We start from the raw sequence: 21,160 nt of genomic DNA, 5'->3' as shown, positions 1-21,160 counted from the left end.
GGTACAGAGGGGTGACACGTGGTGAGGTTTGATGTGGGACACATGAAAAACCGGGTGGATCCGCAGTGAAGCTGGCAGCTTCAGCTTCACTGTGGCTGGACTGAGGACCTTGAGGATAGGGAAAGGTCCGATGTATCTGTCCTTCAACTTTTGGGATTCCACTTGCAGGGGAATGTCCTTTGTAGAAAGCCAGACCTCCTGCCCAGGCTGGTACGCAGGGGCCGGGGCACGCCGGCGGTCTGCATGGTTCTTGGCCCTCGTCCGGGCTTTGAGCAGGGCAGAGCGGGCGGTACGCCACACCCGACGGCACCTTCTCAGATGGGCCTGGACCGAGGGCACCCCGACCTCTCCCTCCACTAGCGGGAACAATGGGGGCTGGTACCCCAAACACACTTCAAATGGGGAGAGGCCGGTGGTAGACGAGACTTGGCTGTTATGAGCGTACTCGATCCAGGCCAGATGGTCACTCCAGGCCGTCGGGTGCGCGGAGGTCACGCAACGGAGGGCCTGCTCCAGTTCCTGGTTTGTCCGCTCTGCCTGCCCGTTCGTCTGGGGGTGGTACCCAGACGAGAGACTGACGGTGGCCCCCAGTTCCCTACAGAAACTCCTCCAGACCTGGGAGGAGAACTGAGGACCACGATCCGAGACAATGTCTGATGGAATCCCATGCAGACGCACGACGTGGTGGACCAGGAGGTCTGCAGTCTCCTGGGCCGTCGGGAGCTTCGGGAGGGCCACGAAGTGGGCCGCCTTGGAAAACCAGTCCACTATCGTTAGGATGGTGGTGTTTCCCTGGGACGGCGGGAGGCCCGTGACAAAGTCCAGGCCGATATGAGACCAGCGGCGACGAGGCACTGGCAGAGGCTGGAGGAGGCCTTGGGCCTTATGATGGTCAGCTTTGCCCCTGGCGCAGGTGGTGCAGGCCTGGACATACTCCCGGACGTCGGCTTCCATAGATGCCCACCAGAAGCGCTGCCGGACCACTGCCACGGTTCTTCATACCCCTGGGTGACAGGAGAGCTTGGAACCGTGACAGAAGTCAAGGACCGCAGCCCTGGCCTCTGGTGGGACGTACAGTTTGTTCTTCGGACCGGTCCCCGGGTCCGGGCTCCGTGTCAGGGCCTCCTGGACGGTCTTCTCCACGTCCCAGGTAAGGGCGGCCACGACAGTGGACTCGGGGATGATGGTGTCAGGGGGGTCTGACAGCTCAGTCTTGACCTCCTCTTCGTGCACCCGGGACAGGGCATCAGATCGTTGGTTCTTTGTCCCGGGGCGGTAGGTGATCCAGAAGTCAAAACGCCCGAAGAACAGCGACCAGCGGGCTTGCCTGGGGTTCAGACGCTTCGCAGTCCGGATGTACTCCAGGTTCCGACGGTCCGTGAAAACTGTAAATGGTACCGATGCTCCCTCCAACAGGTGTCTCCACTCTTCAAGAGCCTCCTTCACCGCAAGAAGTTCCCGATTGCCGACGTCATAGTTCCGTTCAGCTGGGGTCAACCTGCGGGAAAAGTAGGCACATGGATGGAGAACCTTGTCGGACTCCCCGCTCTGGGATAGCACGGCTCCTATCCCTGAGTCAGAGGCATCCACTTCAACAACAAACTGGCGCTTGGGATCGGGCTGCACCAGAACTGGTGCAGTTGAGAACCGGCGTTTCAACTCCCTAAACGCGGCTTCGCACCGATCCGACCAGGTGAAGGGGACTTTTGTGGAGGTCAGGGCTGTCAGGGGGCTAACTACCCGACTGTAGCCCTTGATGAACCTCCGGTAGAAATTTGCAAAACCGAGGAACTGTTGTAGTTTCCTACGGTTCGTTGGTTGGGGCCAATCTCTCACCGCCGCAACCTTGGCCGGATCAGGGGCGACGGAGTTGGAGGAGATTATGAACCCCAAGAAGGACAAAGAAGTGCGGTGGAACTCACACTTCTCGCCCTTCACAAACAGCCGGTTCTCCAACAACCGCTGTAGGACCTGACGTACATGCTTAACATGGGTCTCAGGATCCGGAGAAAAAATGAGTATATCGTCTAGATATACGAAGACAAACCGATGCAGGAAGTCCCGCAAGACGTCATTAACCAATGCTTGGAACGTCGCGGACGCATTGGTGAGGCCGAACGGCATGACCAGGTACTCAAAGTGACCTAACGGGGTGTTAAATGCCGTCTTCCACTCGTCTCCCTCCCGGATCCGAACCAGGTGATAAGCATTCCTAAGATCCAATTTCGTGAAAATTTGGGCTCCATGCAGGGGGGTGAACACTGAATCCAACAGAGGTAACGGGTATCGGTTTCGAACCGTGATCTCGTTCAGCCCTCTGTAATCAATGCATGGACGGAGTCCGCCGTCCTTCTTGCCCACAAAAAAGAAACCAGCACCCATCGGGGAGGTGGAGTTCCGGATCAACCCGGCAGCTAACGAGTCCCGGATGTAGGTCTCCATTGATTCGCGTTCCGGATGTGAGAGGTTGTACAGCCTGCTGGACGGGTACTCAGCGCCCGGTATCAAATCAATGGCACAATCGTACGGATGGTGCGGGGGCAGCGTGAGTGCCAGATCCTTGCTGAAGACGTCAGCAAGGTCGTGGTACTCGGCTGGCACCGCCGCCAGATTGGGGGGGACTAAAACCTCCTCCTTAGCTGTCACACCGGGTGGAACCGAGGATCCTAAACACTCCCGGTGGCAGGTTTCGCTCCACTGAACCACAACCCCAGACGGCCAATCAATCCGGGGATTGTGTTTTAACACCCATGGAAAACCCAATATCACTCGGGAGGTAGAAGGTGTTACATAAAACACAATCTCCTCCCTGTGATTCCCAGATACAACCAATGTCACTGGCTGAGTCTGGTGTGTGATTAGTGGAAGAAGGGTGCCATCTAGTGCCCGCACCGACAATGGTGACGGTAAGGCCACTAGAGGGAGCCCAACCTCCTTTGCCCATCTGCTATCCAGCAGATTTCCCTCCGACCCCGTGTCCACCAGTGCTGGGGCGTGAAGGGTTAAATCCTCACTCAGGATCGTGACTGGGATTCGTGCAGATTTACGGGGTCTCCCCGCGTGGGTATTGTGACCCACCCTTAGCCCAGTCTCTAAGGACAAGTGCTGCTGTTTTGATCGTTTGGGGCATTCTCTCTGTGTGTGCTCAGTAGAGCTGCAGAGAAAACACTCTCCACGGATCAGCCTCCTTTGTCTCTGATCTGATCGTTTTTTGGCCCTGCTCGTTTCCATAGCAACATCAGCAGGGGGAGCTGTTGTCACGTGGAGAGCCCTGGCAGTGGAGCGTGGGGAAGTCGGCTCCCTTTTAGACCCGGGAGGAAGAGGGACGGCTTGTGCCTGACCACGCCCTTCGTCTCGCTCCCGTCGGTATTCTGTTAATCGGTTGTCTAACCGTATAACCAGGTCGATAAGCCCATCTAAAGCCCGCGGCTCGTCCTTCGCCACCAGGTGCTCCTTGAGGACCAGAGACAGTCCGTTTACAAAGGCGGCGCGGAGCGCAACAGCATTCCAGCCGGCTCGCGCTGCCGCGATGCGGAAGTCGACTGCATACTTTGCTGCGCTCCGACACCCCTGTCTTATCGACAGCAGCACACTTGAAGCGGTCTCGCCTCTATGAGGGTGGTCGAACACCTGTCGGAACTCCCTCACAAAATCAGTATAAACCGTTAGGAGCCGTGAATTCTGCTCCCAAAGCGCCGTAGCCCAGGCGCGTGCATCTCCTCGAAGCAAGTTTATAACGTAAGCCACCCGGCTGGCGTCTGACGCGTACATGAGCTGTCACACCGGGTGGAACCGAGGATCCTAAACACTCCCGGTGGCAGGTTTCGCTCCACTGAACCACAACCCCAGACGGCCAATCAATCCGGGGATTGTGTTTTAACACCCATGGAAAACCCAATATCACTCGGGAGGTAGAAGGTGTTACATAAAACACAATCTCCTCCCTGTGATTCCCAGATACAACCAATGTCACTGGCTGAGTCTGGTGTGTGATTAGTGGAAGAAGGGTGCCATCTAGTGCCCGCACCGACAATGGTGACGGTAAGGCCACTAGAGGGAGCCCAACCTCCTTTGCCCATCTGCTATCCAGCAGATTTCCCTCCGACCCCGTGTCCACCAGTGCTGGGGCGTGAAGGGTTAAATCCTCACTCAGGATCGTGACTGGGATTCGTGCAGATTTACGGGGTCTCCCCGCGTGGGTATTGTGACCCACCCTTAGCCCAGTCTCTAAGGACAAGTGCTGCTGTTTTGATCGTTTGGGGCATTCTCTCTGTGTGTGCTCAGTAGAGCTGCAGAGAAAACACTCTCCACGGATCAGCCTCCTTTGTCTCTGATCTGATCGTTTTTTGGCCCTGCTCGTTTCCATAGCAACATCAGCAGGGGGAGCTGTTGTCACGTGGAGAGCCCTGGCAGTGGAGCGTGGGGAAGTCGGCTCCCTTTTAGACCCGGGAGGAAGAGGGACGGCTTGTGCCTGACCACGCCCTTCGTCTCGCTCCCGTCGGTATTCTGTTAATCGGTTGTCTAACCGTATAACCAGGTCGATAAGCCCATCTAAAGCCCGCGGCTCGTCCTTCGCCACCAGGTGCTCCTTGAGGACCAGAGACAGTCCGTTTACAAAGGCGGCGCGGAGCGCAACAGCATTCCAGCCGGCTCGCGCTGCCGCGATGCGGAAGTCGACTGCATACTTTGCTGCGCTCCGACACCCCTGTCTTATCGACAGCAGCACACTTGAAGCGGTCTCGCCTCTATGAGGGTGGTCGAACACCTGTCGGAACTCCCTCACAAAATCAGTATAAACCGTTAGGAGCCGTGAATTCTGCTCCCAAAGCGCCGTAGCCCAGGCGCGTGCATCTCCTCGAAGCAAGTTTATAACGTAAGCCACCCGGCTGGCGTCTGACGCGTACATGACGGGACGCTGTGAAAAGACGAGCGAGCACTGCATCAAGAAGTCCGCGCACGTCTCCACACAGCCTCCGTACGGCTCCGGAGGGCTTATGTATGCTTCAGGGGAAGCTGGGGGGGGTCGTTGAACGACCAGCAGAATGTCTGTTTCTGGCACACGGTCAGCAGGAGAAGGTGCTGCAGCAGCGCCCTGAGCATGCGCTTCCACCTGGGCGGTGAGAGCCTCTATCCTGCGATTGAGAACACTGCTCTGCTCGGTAACTAAGTCCAGCCGAGCGGCAAAGGCGGTTAAGATGTGTTGCAGCTCACCCAACACGCCTCCTGCCTGTGCACCTCGCTCTCCCATTGGCTGTTCAAGCGATGGTTGACACCCCTCGGGATCCATGACGCTGGCCGAGAAATCCTGTTGTGAAAGTGACATGACACGGACCCACAACAGGGGGCGTTAATGAACGGACAATGGATAAGCCAAAAAGTAACAATTTAATGTTGTGAATCGCACAACAACGTACAGACAATAACAATATGGTGGACTGTCAATCATACACCAGGTGACGTGTGGGCAGGCTCGACGATAGAAGACGCCTGGAGAGAGAAGAGCTGGATCCCCACACAGCTTCCACCACCAACGGAGCTGAAGAACACCGGAGCCGCCAAGCCCTGCACCCCAGGTGGCCGCTGTCTTCAGCAGTCAGACCCGGTACTGCTGGCAGAGAACAGAGACAGTCCAGATGAGTGTGAGTTCGCACACTCAGTAATCCCACAGTCTGTATTAAGTAAAGGAGGGAAAACCTCCACCTCCAATCACACACACTCGTGCAGCTCCTGGTCAACCACTTATCTGAGTTGGGGTGTGAGTCGAAGCTGTCGCTGTCACACCAAACGCCAATCCTCCAGATAAGGAAACACTCCAGGAAAAACGGCTGCAAATAGAAGTTCCAGTTATTACACACACAGCGTTAGTCAGCAGAGAAATTACCTGAATGGTAGTTGATTTCTCGGCGAGGAGGTGGAGTTGCAGTCCAGTCTTTGTAGTGGTGGTGATGGGTGACAGCTTGTGTTGATTGATGACAGCTGTCACCTCCAGCAAAGCCGATGCCCTCTCTACTTGAAGCCCGCACTTCAAGCAGGGCGCCATCTTGTGGTGGTGGGCCAGCAGTACCTCCTCTTCAGCGGCCCACACAACAGCGGGAGCACGAAAAAAAATGCGAGACTGGGCTGGTTTTACAGTAGATTACAAAGTATTACACATCTTGAGTTACTTTAATTTATTCTGCCCACTGATGTGTGTGAAGGGACCATCATATGGAGCCAATGGCCCCTGACTTCAGGCACTGAGGGACTGTTAACCCATACCACTCTTTTAAAATCTGAATAGTTGATTTCTGGTTTGTAACGAAGTCCGTCCCACAGCATTATTTGATTTGTTAGCCGTCTCAACTTCAGCCTGTCAGTGCTGAAGGCTGCTGTCCCACAGATTAGCATAGAAGAAGGTAGCAGTGTGCAGACTGGAGCTGTGTTGGCTGTTTTTATTTATTTGTTCAACTTCATAATAATGCACTTTTTGTGTGAAGGTCATGTTGAACAGTTCTGTGAATTAAACATATGCTGCAAAACATTTAAAGAGAGTTTTCTGTGAAGAGTGTGTTATACTAAAATTTGAAACTTTTTTTTACACTCTTTACTGTAGGCACATATCAAATATCTGTATCAGACTCCAAACCTTGTCAATAATCGGTATCGCCCCTTAAAAATCCATATCGGTCAACCCCTAGTGTAAACTGAAAAATGCTTGAAGATTTAGCTTTCCTTTGAATCACTGAACTAATATTCAGTTGTATAATCACTGTTTCAGAGAACTGCTGCACATCTGTGTTGCATGGAACTGAGCAACTTCAGATATACATGTGAACAAGTATTCAGCCCAGGACAATTGGACTACATTCCACAATTCCTCTGCGTTTCTTGGTTTTGCCTCAGAAACAGCATTTTTGATGTCACCCCACAAGTTTCCTATTGAGGTCCATAGATTGGGCTGGCTACTCCATATTATCAGTTATCAAGTTGTTCACCAATGAATATGGCTTTATACACCCTTCAGAAAACCATACACCCTGAGGCCGAAGGGTGTATTCATTTGGTGAACAACTTGATAACGATTTTCTCATATACCTATAAATGATAAATGCCCACAGAACACAATGCGTGTGCTCTCTCTTCACTCACTGCCTCCGGGGGTACGGATGCGGGACCCGCAAAGAATCCAAGTCATGGCCACGGAGCTCTGCAGCTGCGGTTACCAAGACCACGCAGCGGACGCTGTGCATCAAAACAGCGAGCGTAGTCTTTGGACCTGTTGCTGGAGTTGGATGCAGCTTGGCACAGCAGGCAGGGGGGCGGAGTGAGTGGCCCGCTGCAGCGCTTACCGAGCCCGGTAAGCGTATCGGAGGCAGTGAGAGCAATCGCGGTGATGCCGACCGGTGCCTCTCCGATTAATTTTTTAATCAAAGTATGCTGTTCTTCGGGAACAATGTCGAGAATGACCCAGAGAGAAACACATGACAACCAGCATGTACAACATCTGCTGCCTTCATACTTAAATAAGAGCCACCTGTAAATGGACTGCATTTATAGCGCTTTTCCATCTGCATCAGACACTCAAAGCGCTTTACAAGTATGCCTCACATTCACCCCGATGTCAGGGTGCTGCCATACAAGGCGCTCACTACACACCGGGAGCAATAGGGGATTAAAGGCCTTGCTCAAGGGCCCTTACTGATTTTCTAGTCAGGCGGGCCCAACACCTTAACCATTAGACCATCACCTCCTCCCTGTAAGGGAGGTCACAGGTCACAGAAAGAAATATGCAGACACTATTTTTTTGAAAAGCCAAATATTCCTTTTTCTTCACTTCTTGCAAAATAATAAATTTAATCAATTTTTCTCCATTTTTTTATGTGGAATAGAACGTGCATGCAATTTGGCGTGTATGCATTTGTGTGTATGGAAATAAAAGCTATTTAAAGGATTACTTGCTCTTTTAAACACACTATTATTTTGAACACAACTTGTTTGTTTGAAGTGTGCCAGAGAAATATCACTATATATACACCTTTGGGTGTAGCAATACATCGTGAATCCTAATAATTGCATCTTGGACCCTGTATCAAATTGTTGGCTGCTATTATTATTATTTAAAATTTATATATTTTTTTAAGTGAGCCAACGACTGCATGGAAGAGAAACTGACCTCTTGCAGAACAATCAGAAGTGACTGATAAAATAAGAAAATAGGATAGCAATTTACATATGAGAATTATTATTTTTTCTTTAAATTTAAACATTCACCACATTATTTCTACATATTTAGTGGAATCTCTGATGTAATTATGTATCATGCATCGAATCATGACAAGTGTATTGTGATGAATATTGTGTCTGATACATGTCAAGCTGGTAATTAGGGAAGCCTGAATCAAGTGGATCCAACACAGGTGCACGGTTCTGTGCTGCCAACCACAGTCACTGGACAAGGCCAACGGAATGCCCATGTAACATATGGCTGTGACAGACAGATGATTTCTGTCAGTAAGTAAGGATGGGGCGCTGGTCTGTTTGGGTGGTCACCAATTGGAACCCAAAGCAAGGACGACGACGCAGCACAACACGTGTGCTCGCTCTTAGACATAAATGAAGCTGTATCTTCTGGGTAGGTCAGGTCCTGTCAGGTCAAGCATAGGTCTATGGTCTGTTGTTGCTACGCATTGTGTCAACAATCACAACTCCACCCAACCCAGCAGGTGGTCCACTCCCTGGTCCACTCCCTGGTCCACTCCCTGGTCCACTCCCTGGTCCACTCCCTGGTCCACTCCCTGGCCTCCACAGCACCGAGGAACCTTTGTGGTTGAATATGCTCAGGAACACGCGCCGCATGGCCACAGTGTGACAGCTGAAGCCCCCCATGATGCACATAGTGGACCTCACGCTGCCTCCTGAAGTCAATTGTCTGTGTATAATCAAATATTTGGGATGTAAACCAATTGCAAGTGGTTTATGAGTCCTCTGCTTATGAGTATAGACATTTCATATATGGTTTAATGAAGTTAAATTAGTAACTTGCTAGTTCATTCAGTTCAGGTTTATCCATGGTCCCTTCACTTTTTCTGTAATTACCAGTAATTAGTGTAGCATCAGTTATAAAAAAAAGACAGATATTGCTTCTAATTCTGAGGCACAGAGTGTGTCCTCTTCCACCTCATTTGTGACACAGAACTGACTCTTAGTGGCCATTTTCGGTACTGCACTAATTGAACTGAATTGCTGGTTGCTAAATTTGGAAGTGGTGTGATAAATTATAGTTTCTTTCTTTCTTGTCAAGTGGCTTATTGATTTTTTTTATTTTTTTTTACTGTTACTGTGGATAAAAACATAATTTTTGGAATTGTCTCCCTTAGCTTTAAGATATTACTCTCTCCAAAAACATCAAATAGATTAGTGATATAAATGAAAATGTGAAATATATATATATATATATATATATATATATATATATATATATATATATATATATATATATATATATATATATATATATATATATATATAAAAGGTAATATCTGCATGTTTGCGTATTTTTGCATGCCACATTTTGGGTGTGTGGCACATTTCTCGGGGTGTGATGCAGCAGAGGTGCCTCATTATTGAGGACCCCATCAATGGGAAAATGGCAAGAGGATGCCCACAAATCACCTAGCGGTGACAGATACATGGCTGCTTTGGGGCGGTGGGTATGGGCTGGTAATCTGCTTGCGTGGTTGCCATCCAGGACCCAAGGTGGTTCATTAGTGTGATGGATGTGGTACCGTACAGCAACAGCACATGCTCCCAGGCCTGACATAATGTCTGGGGCCAGAAAGGAGACCTAAAGGTCAATTTTGTCTCCCTTCCAAACTTTGTGTTGTTTGGTTGTGAGTTGGCAAGTTAGCCCAATTTTGCTTGATTGTTATGTACAGTAGTGTTCAGAATAATAGTAGTGCTATGTGACTAAAAAGATTAATCCAGGTTTTGAGTATATTTCTTATTGTTACATGGGAACAAGGTACCAGTAGATTCAGTGGATTCTCACAAATCCAACAAGACCAAGCATTCATGATATGCACACTCTTAAGGCTATGAAATTGGGCTATTAGTAAAAAAAAAAAAAAGTAGAAAAGGGGGTGTTCACAATAATAGTAGTGTGGCATTCAGTCAGTGAGTTCATCAATTTTGTGGAACAAACAGGTGTGAATCAGGTGTCCCCTATGTAAGGATGAAGCCAGCACCTGTTGAACATGCTTTTTTCTCTTTGAAAGCCTGAGGAAAATGGGACGTTCAAGACATTGTTCAGAAGAACAGCGTAGTTTGATTAAAAAGTTGATTGGAGAGGGGAAAACTTATATGGAGGTGCAAAACATTATAGGCTGTTCATCTACAATGATCTCCAATGCTTTAAAATTGACAAAATCCAGAGATGCATGGAAGAAAACAGAAAACAACCATCAAAATGGATAGAAGAATAACCAGAATGGCAAAGGCTCACCCATTGATCAGCTCCAGGATGATCAAAGACAGTGGAGTTACCTGTAAGTGCTATGACAGTTAGAAGACGCCTGTGTGAAGCTAATTTATTTGCAAGAATCCCCCGCAAAGTCCATCCATTTTCTTCCACTTTATCCAGAGTCGGGTCGCGGGGGCAGCAGCTCAAGCAAAGCTGCCCAGACCTCCCGATCCACACACACCTCCCCCAGCTCCTCCAGGGGAACCCCAAGGTGTTCCCAAGCCAGCCGAGAGATGTAGTCCCTCCAGCGTGTCCTGGGTCTTCCCCGGGGCCTCCTCCCAGTGGGATGTGCCCAGAACACCTCTCCAGCAAGGCGTCCAGGGGGCATCTGGAAAAGATGCCAGAGCCACCTCAACAGACTCCTTTCGATGTGGAGGAGCAGCGGCTCGACTCCGAGCTCCTCCCGAGTGACCGAGCTCCTCACCTTATCTCTAAGGGAGCGCCCAGCCACCCTGTGGAGGAAACTCATCTCGGCCGCTTGTACTCGCGATCTCGTTCTTTTGGTCATGAGCCAAATCTCATGACCATAGGTGAGGATCGGAACGTAGATTGATCGGTAAATCGAGAGCTTTGCCCCCCCTACTCAGCTCTCTCTTCACCACGACAGTCTGATACAGCGACCGCATCACTGCAGATGCTGCACCGATCCATCTATCAATCTCCATCCCTCACTCGTGAACAAGACCCCGAGATACTTAAACTCCTCCACTTGAGGCGAGGACAATCCACCGACCTGAAGAGGGCAAAGAACCTTTTTCCGGTCGAGAACCATGGCCTCGGATTTGGAGGTGCTGATTTTCATCCCGGACGCTTCACACTCGCCTGCTTTTTGGGTCCAAGGGCCACAGACAGTTTGTGAGACGACCCCCAAACTCTGAATTCAAGTCACAGTTCACAGTGAAGACAGTGAAGCATGGTGGTGCAAGCATCATAATATGGGAATGTTTCTCCTACTATGGTGTTGGACCTATACGAAGTCTGTGAGAAAAGTATCCGACCTTTTTATTTTATGCAAAAAAATATATGGATTTGATTCATATGTTTTTACGTCAGCCAAGCTTGAACCTTCGTGTGCATGCGTGAGTTTTTTCACACCTGTCGGTTGCGTCATTCCTCTGTCATGCCCAGCTCTCCACAATTTCTCTTATACTCACTCGACTGGTAAGTCACTGAAAGCCGAGATAGGCATGTCCCAACTTGTCCTCTGACACTCTAAAACGGAGGTGTTCTTTGTCTCGCTCCATCAGCGAATCCGTCGTGATGCGTGAAGCCTCTGCACGGCTTTCCATGACAAAATCTCTTGTTAAAAGTGAAAATGGCTGATGTCCAGCTTTTGTGATAACCAGAGAAATTGCACATGATGGTCCCGGATCCATACTGCCATCCGTTTAGAAATGATGTGGTGGTTTCTGCCTGTCGATCGCGGCTTGGAGCACGGCGCGCCGTGCACCATTGTGGGCCGTCCTTAAAGCGGTAGTAACACTCCTTAATCTCTGTGAAGCCCATAAAATTTTCACCGAAAGCCATGTGAATTTTCCAAATGGTCTCCAGCTGCCTGTCTCTAACAGTTTCTGAAATATTCTAATGGAACAAAGCCCAAATCATTCCGCCACTTCCTCGCAATGAAAAAACGACAAGAGGGGTGGACCAGTGCTCACTCAAAGCCTACCCACAGGCGAATGACGCAACCGACAGGCGTGAAAAAACTCACGCATGCGCACGAAGGTTCAAGCTTGGCTGATATAAAAACATATGAATCAAATCCATATATTTTTTGCATAAAATAAAAAGGTCAGATACTTTTCTCACAGACCTCGTATATCGCATACCAGGTATCATGGATCAGTTTGGATATGTCAGAATACTTGAAGAGGTCATGTTGCCTTATGCTGAAGAGGACATGCCCTTGAAATGGGTGTTTCAACAAGACAATGACCCCAAGCACACTAGTAAATGAGCAAAATCTTGGTTCCAAACCAACAAAATTAATGCCTCACAGATGTGAAGAAATCATGAAAAACTGTGGTTATACAACTAAATACTAGTTTAGTGATTCACAGGTTTGCTAAAAAAGCAGTTTGGACATAATAGTTTTGAGTTTGTAGTGTCAACGGCACATGCTACTATTATTGTGAACATCCCTTTTTCTACTTTTTTTACTAATAGACCAATTTCATAGCCTTAAGAGTGTGCATATCATGAATGCTTGGTCTTGTTGGATTTGTGAGAATCTACTGAATCTACTGGTACCTTGTTTCCCATGTAACAATAAGAAATATACTCAAAACCTGGATTAATCTTTTTAGTCACATAGCACTACTATTATTCTGAACATTACTGTAATTTAGTAAATTCCTCTTTGACCAGAGAACATGCCAGAGGAAGCGGTGAAGGTCACATTACTGCGCAGGGTCTGCAGAGCCACAGAAGTACCTGTGACATTGATTGGGATGATGCAGGAGGAAGTGGAATTACTGTCATCAGTTGTCTTTTGATCTGATGGTGGGACGTTCTCCTTGGACCAGTTTGTCTGTTTCTCCTGGTTGGAGGGAGGGTTGGGGACAGAAACCTTGGGTCTGTGAGCCCCCAAAGAATCACTGCCTTCACCCTCCACTGTCGAGGTAGCCTGTAAGAAACAGACAAACAAGTATTATATACTCAACAAAAATATAAATGCAACACTTTTGGTTTTGCTCCCATTTTGTATGAGATGAACACAAAGATCTAAAACTTTTTCCACATACACAATATCACCATTTCCCTCAAATATTGTTCACAAACCAGTCTAAATCTGTGATAGTGAGCACTTCTCCTTTGCTGAGATAATCCATCCCACCTCACAGGTGTGCCATATCAAGATGCTGATTAGACACCATGATTAGTGCACAGGTGTGCCTTAGACTGCCCACAATAAAAGGCCACTCTGAAAGGTGCAGTTTTATCACACAGCACAATGCCACAGATGTCGCAAGATTTGAGGGAGCGTGCAATTGGCATGCTGACAGCAGGAATGTCAACCAGAGCTGTTGCTCGTTTATTGAATGTTCATTTCTCTACCATAAGCCGTCTCCAAAGGCGTTTCAGAGAATTTGGCAGTACATCCAACCAGCCTCACAACCGCAGACCACGTGTAACCACACCAGCCCAGGACCTCCACATCCAGCATGTTCACCTCCAAGATCGTCTGAGACCAGCCACTCGGACAGCTGCTGAAACAATCGGTTTGCATAACCAAAGAATTTCTGCACAAACTGTCAGAAACCATCTCAGGGAAGCTCATCTGCATGCTCGTCGTCCTCATCTGGGTTTCAACCTGACTCCAGTTCGTAGTTGCAACTTCGCACAGCCATTGAAGAGGAGTGGACCAACATTCCACAGGCCACAATTGACAACCTGATCAACTGTATGCGAAGGAGATGTGTTGCACTGCATGAGGCAAATGGTGGTCACACCAGATACTGACTGGTATCCCCCCCCAATAAAACAAAACTGCACCTTTCAGAGTGGCCTTTTATTGTGGGCAGTCTAAGGCACACCTGTGCACTAATCATGGTGTCTAATCAGCATCTTGATATGGCACACCTGTGAGGTGGGATGGATTATCTCAGCAAAGGAGAAGTGCTCACTATTACAGATTTAGACTGGTTTGTGAACAATATTTGAGGGAAATGGTGATATTGTGTATGTGGAAAAAGTTTTAGATCTTTGAGTTCATCTCATATAAAATGGGAGCAAAACCAAAAGTGTTGCGTTTATATTTTTGTTGAGTACTACATGACGACATCAGTGGACAAGTGGAAAGAAGAAAAAAAGGATCATGAAAAATGATCATCAAAATATTGTCGCTCACATTACAGCCATGGAACATCCAAACGGTGTCAAAAATAGGAAACAGAAGATAAGGCCTGAACTATTCCACTGATCAGTGCACAAACCTTTCTGTTCCATGGAATGAAGATGCAACCTTCAACAGGATGAAGTGAGTAAAAGCACTCAAACTATGAACACAAAATACAACAAAAGAAAAGACAACAAAACAATGGTTTTGTGATCAATGAGTGATTAAAAAAACCCATTAAACCGCACTGAATAAAAGACTAAAGCAAAGTCAAATATGAAGGATGGATGACAGGTTCCTCACATCATGAATGGCGCTATTTCTTCAAAATTAAGCATTTTCCTTTCACAGTTTAGGGCTAAAGGTTTTCTAAATTCTCACCCTCATATAACCTTTATGTATGAAGCTGTAAAAAAATTTTTTGGCAATGGAATAATTCAATGTTTGTTACCTTTCTTTGGATGGTCTGAATGTCTGCTTCTCTCCCTTCTCTCGCCTGTTACAGCAGGACAAACAATTAGTTAAGAGTGTTCAGACACCAACAGTTTGATATCTTTCAGTAAAAACCTAGAGTATTTATTGGTGAAGTAGTTATAATGTGCAAGACTGGTGTTATATTAAATAGGACCGGTTGATCAGGAGTGTGCACTGGGCCATGTGTGCAGAGAAGTCCTCCTTGGGATGGTGGTGCTGACTTGCCTAATTGGTTCCACGATGTTATATATATGTCCACCTACTGGAGGACATGTAATTTGACACAAAATGGTTTCAAATGAGCCTCTGTGAGGTCATTTTATGTTGTCCCTCAACCACAGTCACAGACATGTGAAGTTGTGACAATGCACAGAGGTCATGAAGCCTCAAAATTCACCTGTCGTGGCTCATGAAAAACATTCCTTTTATCTTGCAGAAAGAAAGCCAATAACAACTATTAAGTATTACCCTTAAATATACCGTAATCTGTTGTGTTTTGACTGAGCGGATAATCAGGCTGTCCTTTCAAATCAGATTTATTGTTATGTGTCGACGCGGATTGAGGAGCGAACCTGCGTCAGACAGAACCCAGCGCTAAAAATAACCAGAAAGCGGTTCCAACAACAAAAACAATTTATTTTTCACCTGTGCCTAAATAAAATGTACAAAACCAAAACCAACGTCCTTCTGGAGGAGTGACTGCTGGCACGCTCTCCAGCGCCCGCAAGGAGAGAAGTCCGGCGCTCCTGGACCCACTACCACCAGACAAACACCCCCCCAGGTGGACACGACAAACTGACTCTCTGTGAAGCAAAGAAGATGTGAGGTAAGTCAGCAGTTACAACAATATCTTTCAAAAGACACACGCTATCAGCAACACATTCAGGTCTGTACTTTTTATCTTTATGCAAATGAGCAGCTTCTCACAACAAGTGGAGGATCACTTATCCTGCACGCCACAGCAGTGAGAAGCAAGCTGCACAATTCTCATCACAATTCCAGTATACTGTGTAACAAAACACCAAGTTACTATCAACAATTAGTCAAATACTTAATTACCTTTAATGTGTGCTGACAGCATGTGTCCTCACCCTTCCTTGCTTCACGGCTCGATGTGTCAAACCCAGGTGCGGTCCTCAGCGTCTCACAAACGAACATCACAAGGTCGAGTTCCCGGCAGTTCTGCTTGAATCACACATGCCTTAAAAGCAGAACGCCATCCAATTATCTGCTTCAGCTGAAAGTCTTTAAGGTTGCATGTGAGCACCAGTCACAGGTGCTGCACATGATGTTGATGAGGGTGAGGATTCTTCAGCCAGCACCTTCTCCACAGACAAATCAGTTTCCATGCCACCTGAGGAGCAAAGAAAAGAACACCAAAACATCCAGCCACACCCCCCAACACACAACAGTACCCCCCCATCAACGGGAAGCCTCCCGGCGACCGAACAGACCAGAGCCGAGAACAGCACCTCCCTCCGGGGTCCACGTCAGGAAGTAGACAGCACCACGCTCCCAAGGTCCACCACAGACAGCAGGACAGGCACCGCAGCTGGAAGGCCGGCTGGAATCAACAAAGCCCCAAAACATACCCCAATACACTCCAACACACAGAAAAAAAACATAAAACCCACCCAAAACCTCCCCAGGGGACCGTCCCATCAAACCCCGGGAAGAAAAGAAAAACTCCCAAACGCCAAAACCCAACACAGCCCCACAAACACAATACAAACAGAAATGCATAAAAGAAAAATAAACAACCCCCCCAGAATGACCTGCAGAGTCCAACCCCCCCCCCAGAAGGCCTTCATCGCCAGTTCCAGGAGGAACAGCCAGAACCATGATCCCACACAGGTCCCCAGGTATACATGGAGCAAAACGGCGCCCCCCAGGGGACCGTACCATCAACCCCAGGAGGTACCCTCCCCACAACCCCGGAACCCCAGACCCGGTCACACTTGGCCAGTTGGCCCCAAGCCAATTCCCCCCCAGAGGACCGTCCCATCAACCCTGGAGGTGGAACCCGGAAGGAAACAGAACAAAATCAAACATCAACCCCCGGAGGACTACCATATAAAATGACTGTAAACCCTGTTACCCTCCCCGGCACCGCGAAAGACCCCAGGTCCCTCCCAGAGCCTTCGGCGGCTCAATTTTGGCGAACGGCTCAAAATATCAAGCCGGAGAAGGGAACAGAAAAAAAACTAACCCAGCTCCAACCCCAAGGCGCAGCAGAGAACCGGAAATATGTCCGGTGCCCCAACTCGACCATACCCCAGCCTCTCGGGAGGGGTGGAACTACCGAAATGGCGAACGGCAACAGATCGGCCCACCCCTCCGACTGAGGTAAGTCTCCGCTGCACCACACCCCGGCAACACCAATGACGAACGGTACAAAGGCTCACCGAGGCTGGAGTGGAACCGGGCCCTAACCAAACCAAAAAAAAACGCCTCTAACACCCCCCCCCCTAGGTGCAGAGGTCTTCTGAGAATGCTCAGCGTGACCAACCTGCACCACCCCACCACCCACAAGACAAACGGTCTTGGGGCAAGTGAGGTTGGGGTTAGGGATGTAGAGAAATAAAAAACAACAAAATAAAACGACCCAACAACCCAAACAGAAAATACCTAAAAACACATAAAAAATTAATAATGACGTGAGCTCAGGCGGACTTCCAACCGCCTAACAGTCACTCCACCAGATACGCCTCTGACTCCCCATACAATTATAACCCCTATTTAAGGAAAAAACATTTACCCGTGCTAGATTTTTTTTTATTTTTTTTTATGTGTGTTATGTTGCCTGTCCCGGAACACTTGGAGACACGTCACCATTATTTCTCTTGACATTTACATGTCGGGGCAATACAGTAATCTCTGCTCGTCCGAGCTGCATGGGCTCCTCAACAGGAGGAGCCAGAGGTCCCGTCGGAGGAGCCTCAGTGGGGCAAAGAAGAGGCGGCCCAGATCTGTGTCGGGGAAAGCCCCGAGGCGAAAAAACCCGCTCTGATGGGCGTCCTCTCTTGCGTCCACGCTCCTTCATCCGATCATCTAGACGAATCACCAACGATATTAGCTCATCTAATTCGTTTGGCTCGTCACGGACTACCAGCTCGTCTTTCAGTGACTCACCCAACCCATCTACAAATACGCCTCGTAAAACTGCGGCGTTCCAACCTGTGGGTGACGGAGTTATCGGCACTGGTATCGATAGTGCCGCAGCTGGAGCAGCAGGAAGCAGAACGGCTTGCGCTGCAAGCTCCGTAACACGGGCGTCTGTTTGTTTAATTTGGTTCGCGAGATGCTGTAATTGCTCCCGTATGTTCTCCAAGTGTTCTTGAACTTTTTCGACAAAAGGAACCGCTTCTGCCGCTGGGTCCATTATGGAATGGCCGGGAACTACTGTTATGTGTCGACGCGGATTGAGGAGCGAACCTGCGTCAGACAGAACCCAGCGCTAAAAATAACCAGAAAGCGGTTCCAACAACAAAAACAATTTATTTTTCACCTGTGCCTATATAAAATGTACAAAACCAAAACCAACGTCCTTCTGGAGGAGTGACTGTTGGCACGCTCTCCAGCGCCCGTAAGGATCAAAGCCCGGCGCTCCTGGACCCACTACCACCAGACAAACACCCCCCAGGTGGACACGACAAACTGACTCTCTGTGAAGCAAAGAAGATGTGAGGTAAGTCAGCAGTTACAACAATATCTTTCAAAAGACACACGCTATCAGCAACACATTCAGGTCTGTACTTTTTATCTTTATGCAAATGAGCAGCTTTTCACAACAAGTGGAGGATCACTTATCCTGCACGCCACAGCAGTGAGAAGCAAGCTGCACAATTCTCATCACAATTCAAGTATACTGTGTAACAAAACACCAAGTTACTATCAACAATTAGTCAAATACTTAATTACCTTTAATGTGTGCTGACAGCATGTGTCCTCACCCTTCCTTGCTTCACGGGCTCGATGTGTCAAACCCAGGCGCGGTCCTCAGCGTCTCACAAACGAACATCACAAGGTCGAGTTCCCGGCAGTTCTGCTTGAATCACACATGCCTTAAAAGCAGAACGCCATCCAATTATCTGCTTCAGCTGAAAGTCTTTAAGGTTGCATGTGAGCACCAGTCACAGGTGCTGCACATGATGTTGATGAGGGTGAGGATTCTTCAGCCAGCACCTTCTCCACAGACAAATCAGTTTCCATGCCACCTGAGGAGCAAAGAAAAGAACACCAAAACATCCAGCCACACCCCCCAACACACAACATTTATTGCTGATTCAAATCTGATCCCACTGATTGTCCAGCTTAGTGTCACTTTTTTTTCGTGCTCCTGCGATGAAATGAGTCAAATTTTCGTGACTGGGGTTTTTTTAAACTCACTATTACTAAGCCTACTCCTGCCCCCAACCATAACCTTAACCATAACCTAATCCTACTCCTTGCCCCAACCCTAACCATAACCACCCGACCCTCCGCTTCACTTTTAATTTCATGCAGCCGTCACAGAATGTATTAGAATGAATTCGTACTGCCGTGACAAAAATGAGGCAATTTTCGTCACAATATCATGAACCAATAGATTAATGTATATTTCGTGCTGCTGAATCACGACTTGAGGTGAGACTGGGTTGGATTGTCTGTCTAAATTAATTACAGTGCAACCAGAAACTATTCACAGCGCTTCACTTTTTTACACATTTTGCTATGTTACAGCCTTATTCCGAAACAGGTGAAATTAATTTTTTTTGTCCCCAAAATGCTACATACAGTACCCCATAATGAGAATATGAAAAAAAGTTTCTGTTTTAAATTTTTGCAAATATATGCACTCGACAAAAATATAAACGCAACACTTTTGGTTTTGCTCCCATTTTGTATGAACTCAAAGATCTAAAACTTTTTCCACATACACAATATCACCATTTCCCTCAAATATTGTTCACAAACCAGTCTAAATCTGTGATAGTGAGCACTTCTCCTTTCCTGAGATAATCCATCCCACCTCACAGGTGTGCCATAACAAGATGCTGATTATCAATCAATCAATCAACTTTTTTTTTATATAGCGCCAAATCACAACAAACAGTTGCCCCAAGGCGCTTTATATTGTAAGGCAAGGCCATACAATAATTATGAAAAACCCCAACGGTCAAAACGACCCCCTGTGAGCAAGCACTTGGCAACAGTGGGAAGGAAAAACTCCCTCTTAACAGGAAGAAACCTCCAGCAGAACCAGGCTCAGGGAGGGGCAGTCTTCTGCTGAGACTGGTTGGGGCTGAGGGAAAGAACCAGGAAAAAGACATGCTGTGGAGGGGGGCAGAGATCGATCACTAATGATTAAATGCGGAGTGATGCATACAGAGCAAAAAGAGAAAGAAACAGTGCATCATGGGAACCCCCCTACAGTCTACGTCTAAAGCAGCATAACCAAGGGATAGTCCAGGGTCACCCGATCCAGCCCTAACTATAAGCCTTAGCGAAAAGGAAAGTTTTAAGCCTAATCTTAAAAGTAGAGAGGGTATCTGTCTCCCTGATCTGAATTGGGAGCTGGTTCCACAGGAGAGGAGCCTGAAAGCTGAAGGCTCTGCCTCCCATTCTACTCTTACAAACCCTAGGAACTACAAGTAAGCCTGTAGTCTGAGAGCGAAGCGCTCTATTAGGGTGATATGGTACTACGAGGTCCCTAAGATAAGATGGGACCTGATTATTCAAAACCTTATAAGTAAGAAGAAGAATTTTAAATTCTATTCTAGAATTAACAGGAAGCCAATGAAGAGAGGCCAACACGGGTGAGATATGCTCTCTCCTGCTAGTCCCCGTCAGTACTCTAGCTGCAGCATTTTGAATTAACCGAAGGCTTTTTAGGTAACTTTTAGGACAACCTGATAATAAAGAATTACAATAGTCCAGCCTAGAGGAAATAAATGCATGAATTAGTTTTTCAGCATCACTCTGAGACAAGACCTTTCTGATTTTAGAGATATTGCGTAAATGCAAAAAGGCAGTCCTACATATTTGTTTAATATGCGCTTTGAATGACATATCCTGATCAAAATGACTCCAAGATTTCTCACAGTATTACTAGAGGTCAGGGAAATGCCATCCAGAGTAAAGATCTGGTTAGACACCATGCTTCTAAGATTTGTGGGGCCAAGTACAATAACTTCAGTTTTATCTGAGTTTAAAAGCAGGAAATTAGAGGTCATCCATGTCTTTATGTCTGTAAGACAATCCTGCAGTTTAGCTAATTGGTGTGTGTCCTCTGGCTTCATGGATAGATAAAGCTGGGTATCATCTGCGTAACAATGAAAATTTAAGCAATACCGTCTAATAATACTGCC

At 47.8% G+C, this 21,160-nt stretch overlaps 1 protein-coding gene across 3 annotated transcripts in view; it reads right to left on the bottom strand.

The window, feature by feature from the left end:
- nhsb (Nance-Horan syndrome b (congenital cataracts and dental anomalies)) overlaps window positions 1–21,160 on the bottom strand; it is a 268,921-nt gene that overhangs the window by 17,299 nt on the left and 230,462 nt on the right. For 2 of the 3 annotated variants that reach the window (XM_034194618.1, XM_034194626.1), the window contains exons 6-8: window positions 14,788–14,832; window positions 14,434–14,496; window positions 12,932–13,124 (exon numbers count right to left, since the gene is read on the bottom strand). In XM_034194618.1, the coding sequence (XP_034050509.1) occupies window positions 12,932–13,124; window positions 14,434–14,496; window positions 14,788–14,832 (301 nt within the window). The remainder of the gene's footprint in view (window positions 1–12,931; window positions 13,125–14,433; window positions 14,497–14,787; window positions 14,833–21,160) is intronic. The other variant, XM_034194631.1, reaches the window with a different exon arrangement.

This window comes from Thalassophryne amazonica, chromosome 2 (genome assembly GCF_902500255.1).
Source record: "Thalassophryne amazonica chromosome 2, fThaAma1.1, whole genome shotgun sequence".
Classification (NCBI taxonomy): Eukaryota; Metazoa; Chordata; class Actinopteri; order Batrachoidiformes; family Batrachoididae; genus Thalassophryne; species Thalassophryne amazonica.
The sequence above is the reverse complement of the archived record's forward strand: the minus strand, read 5'-3'. Positions and strand labels throughout refer to the sequence as shown.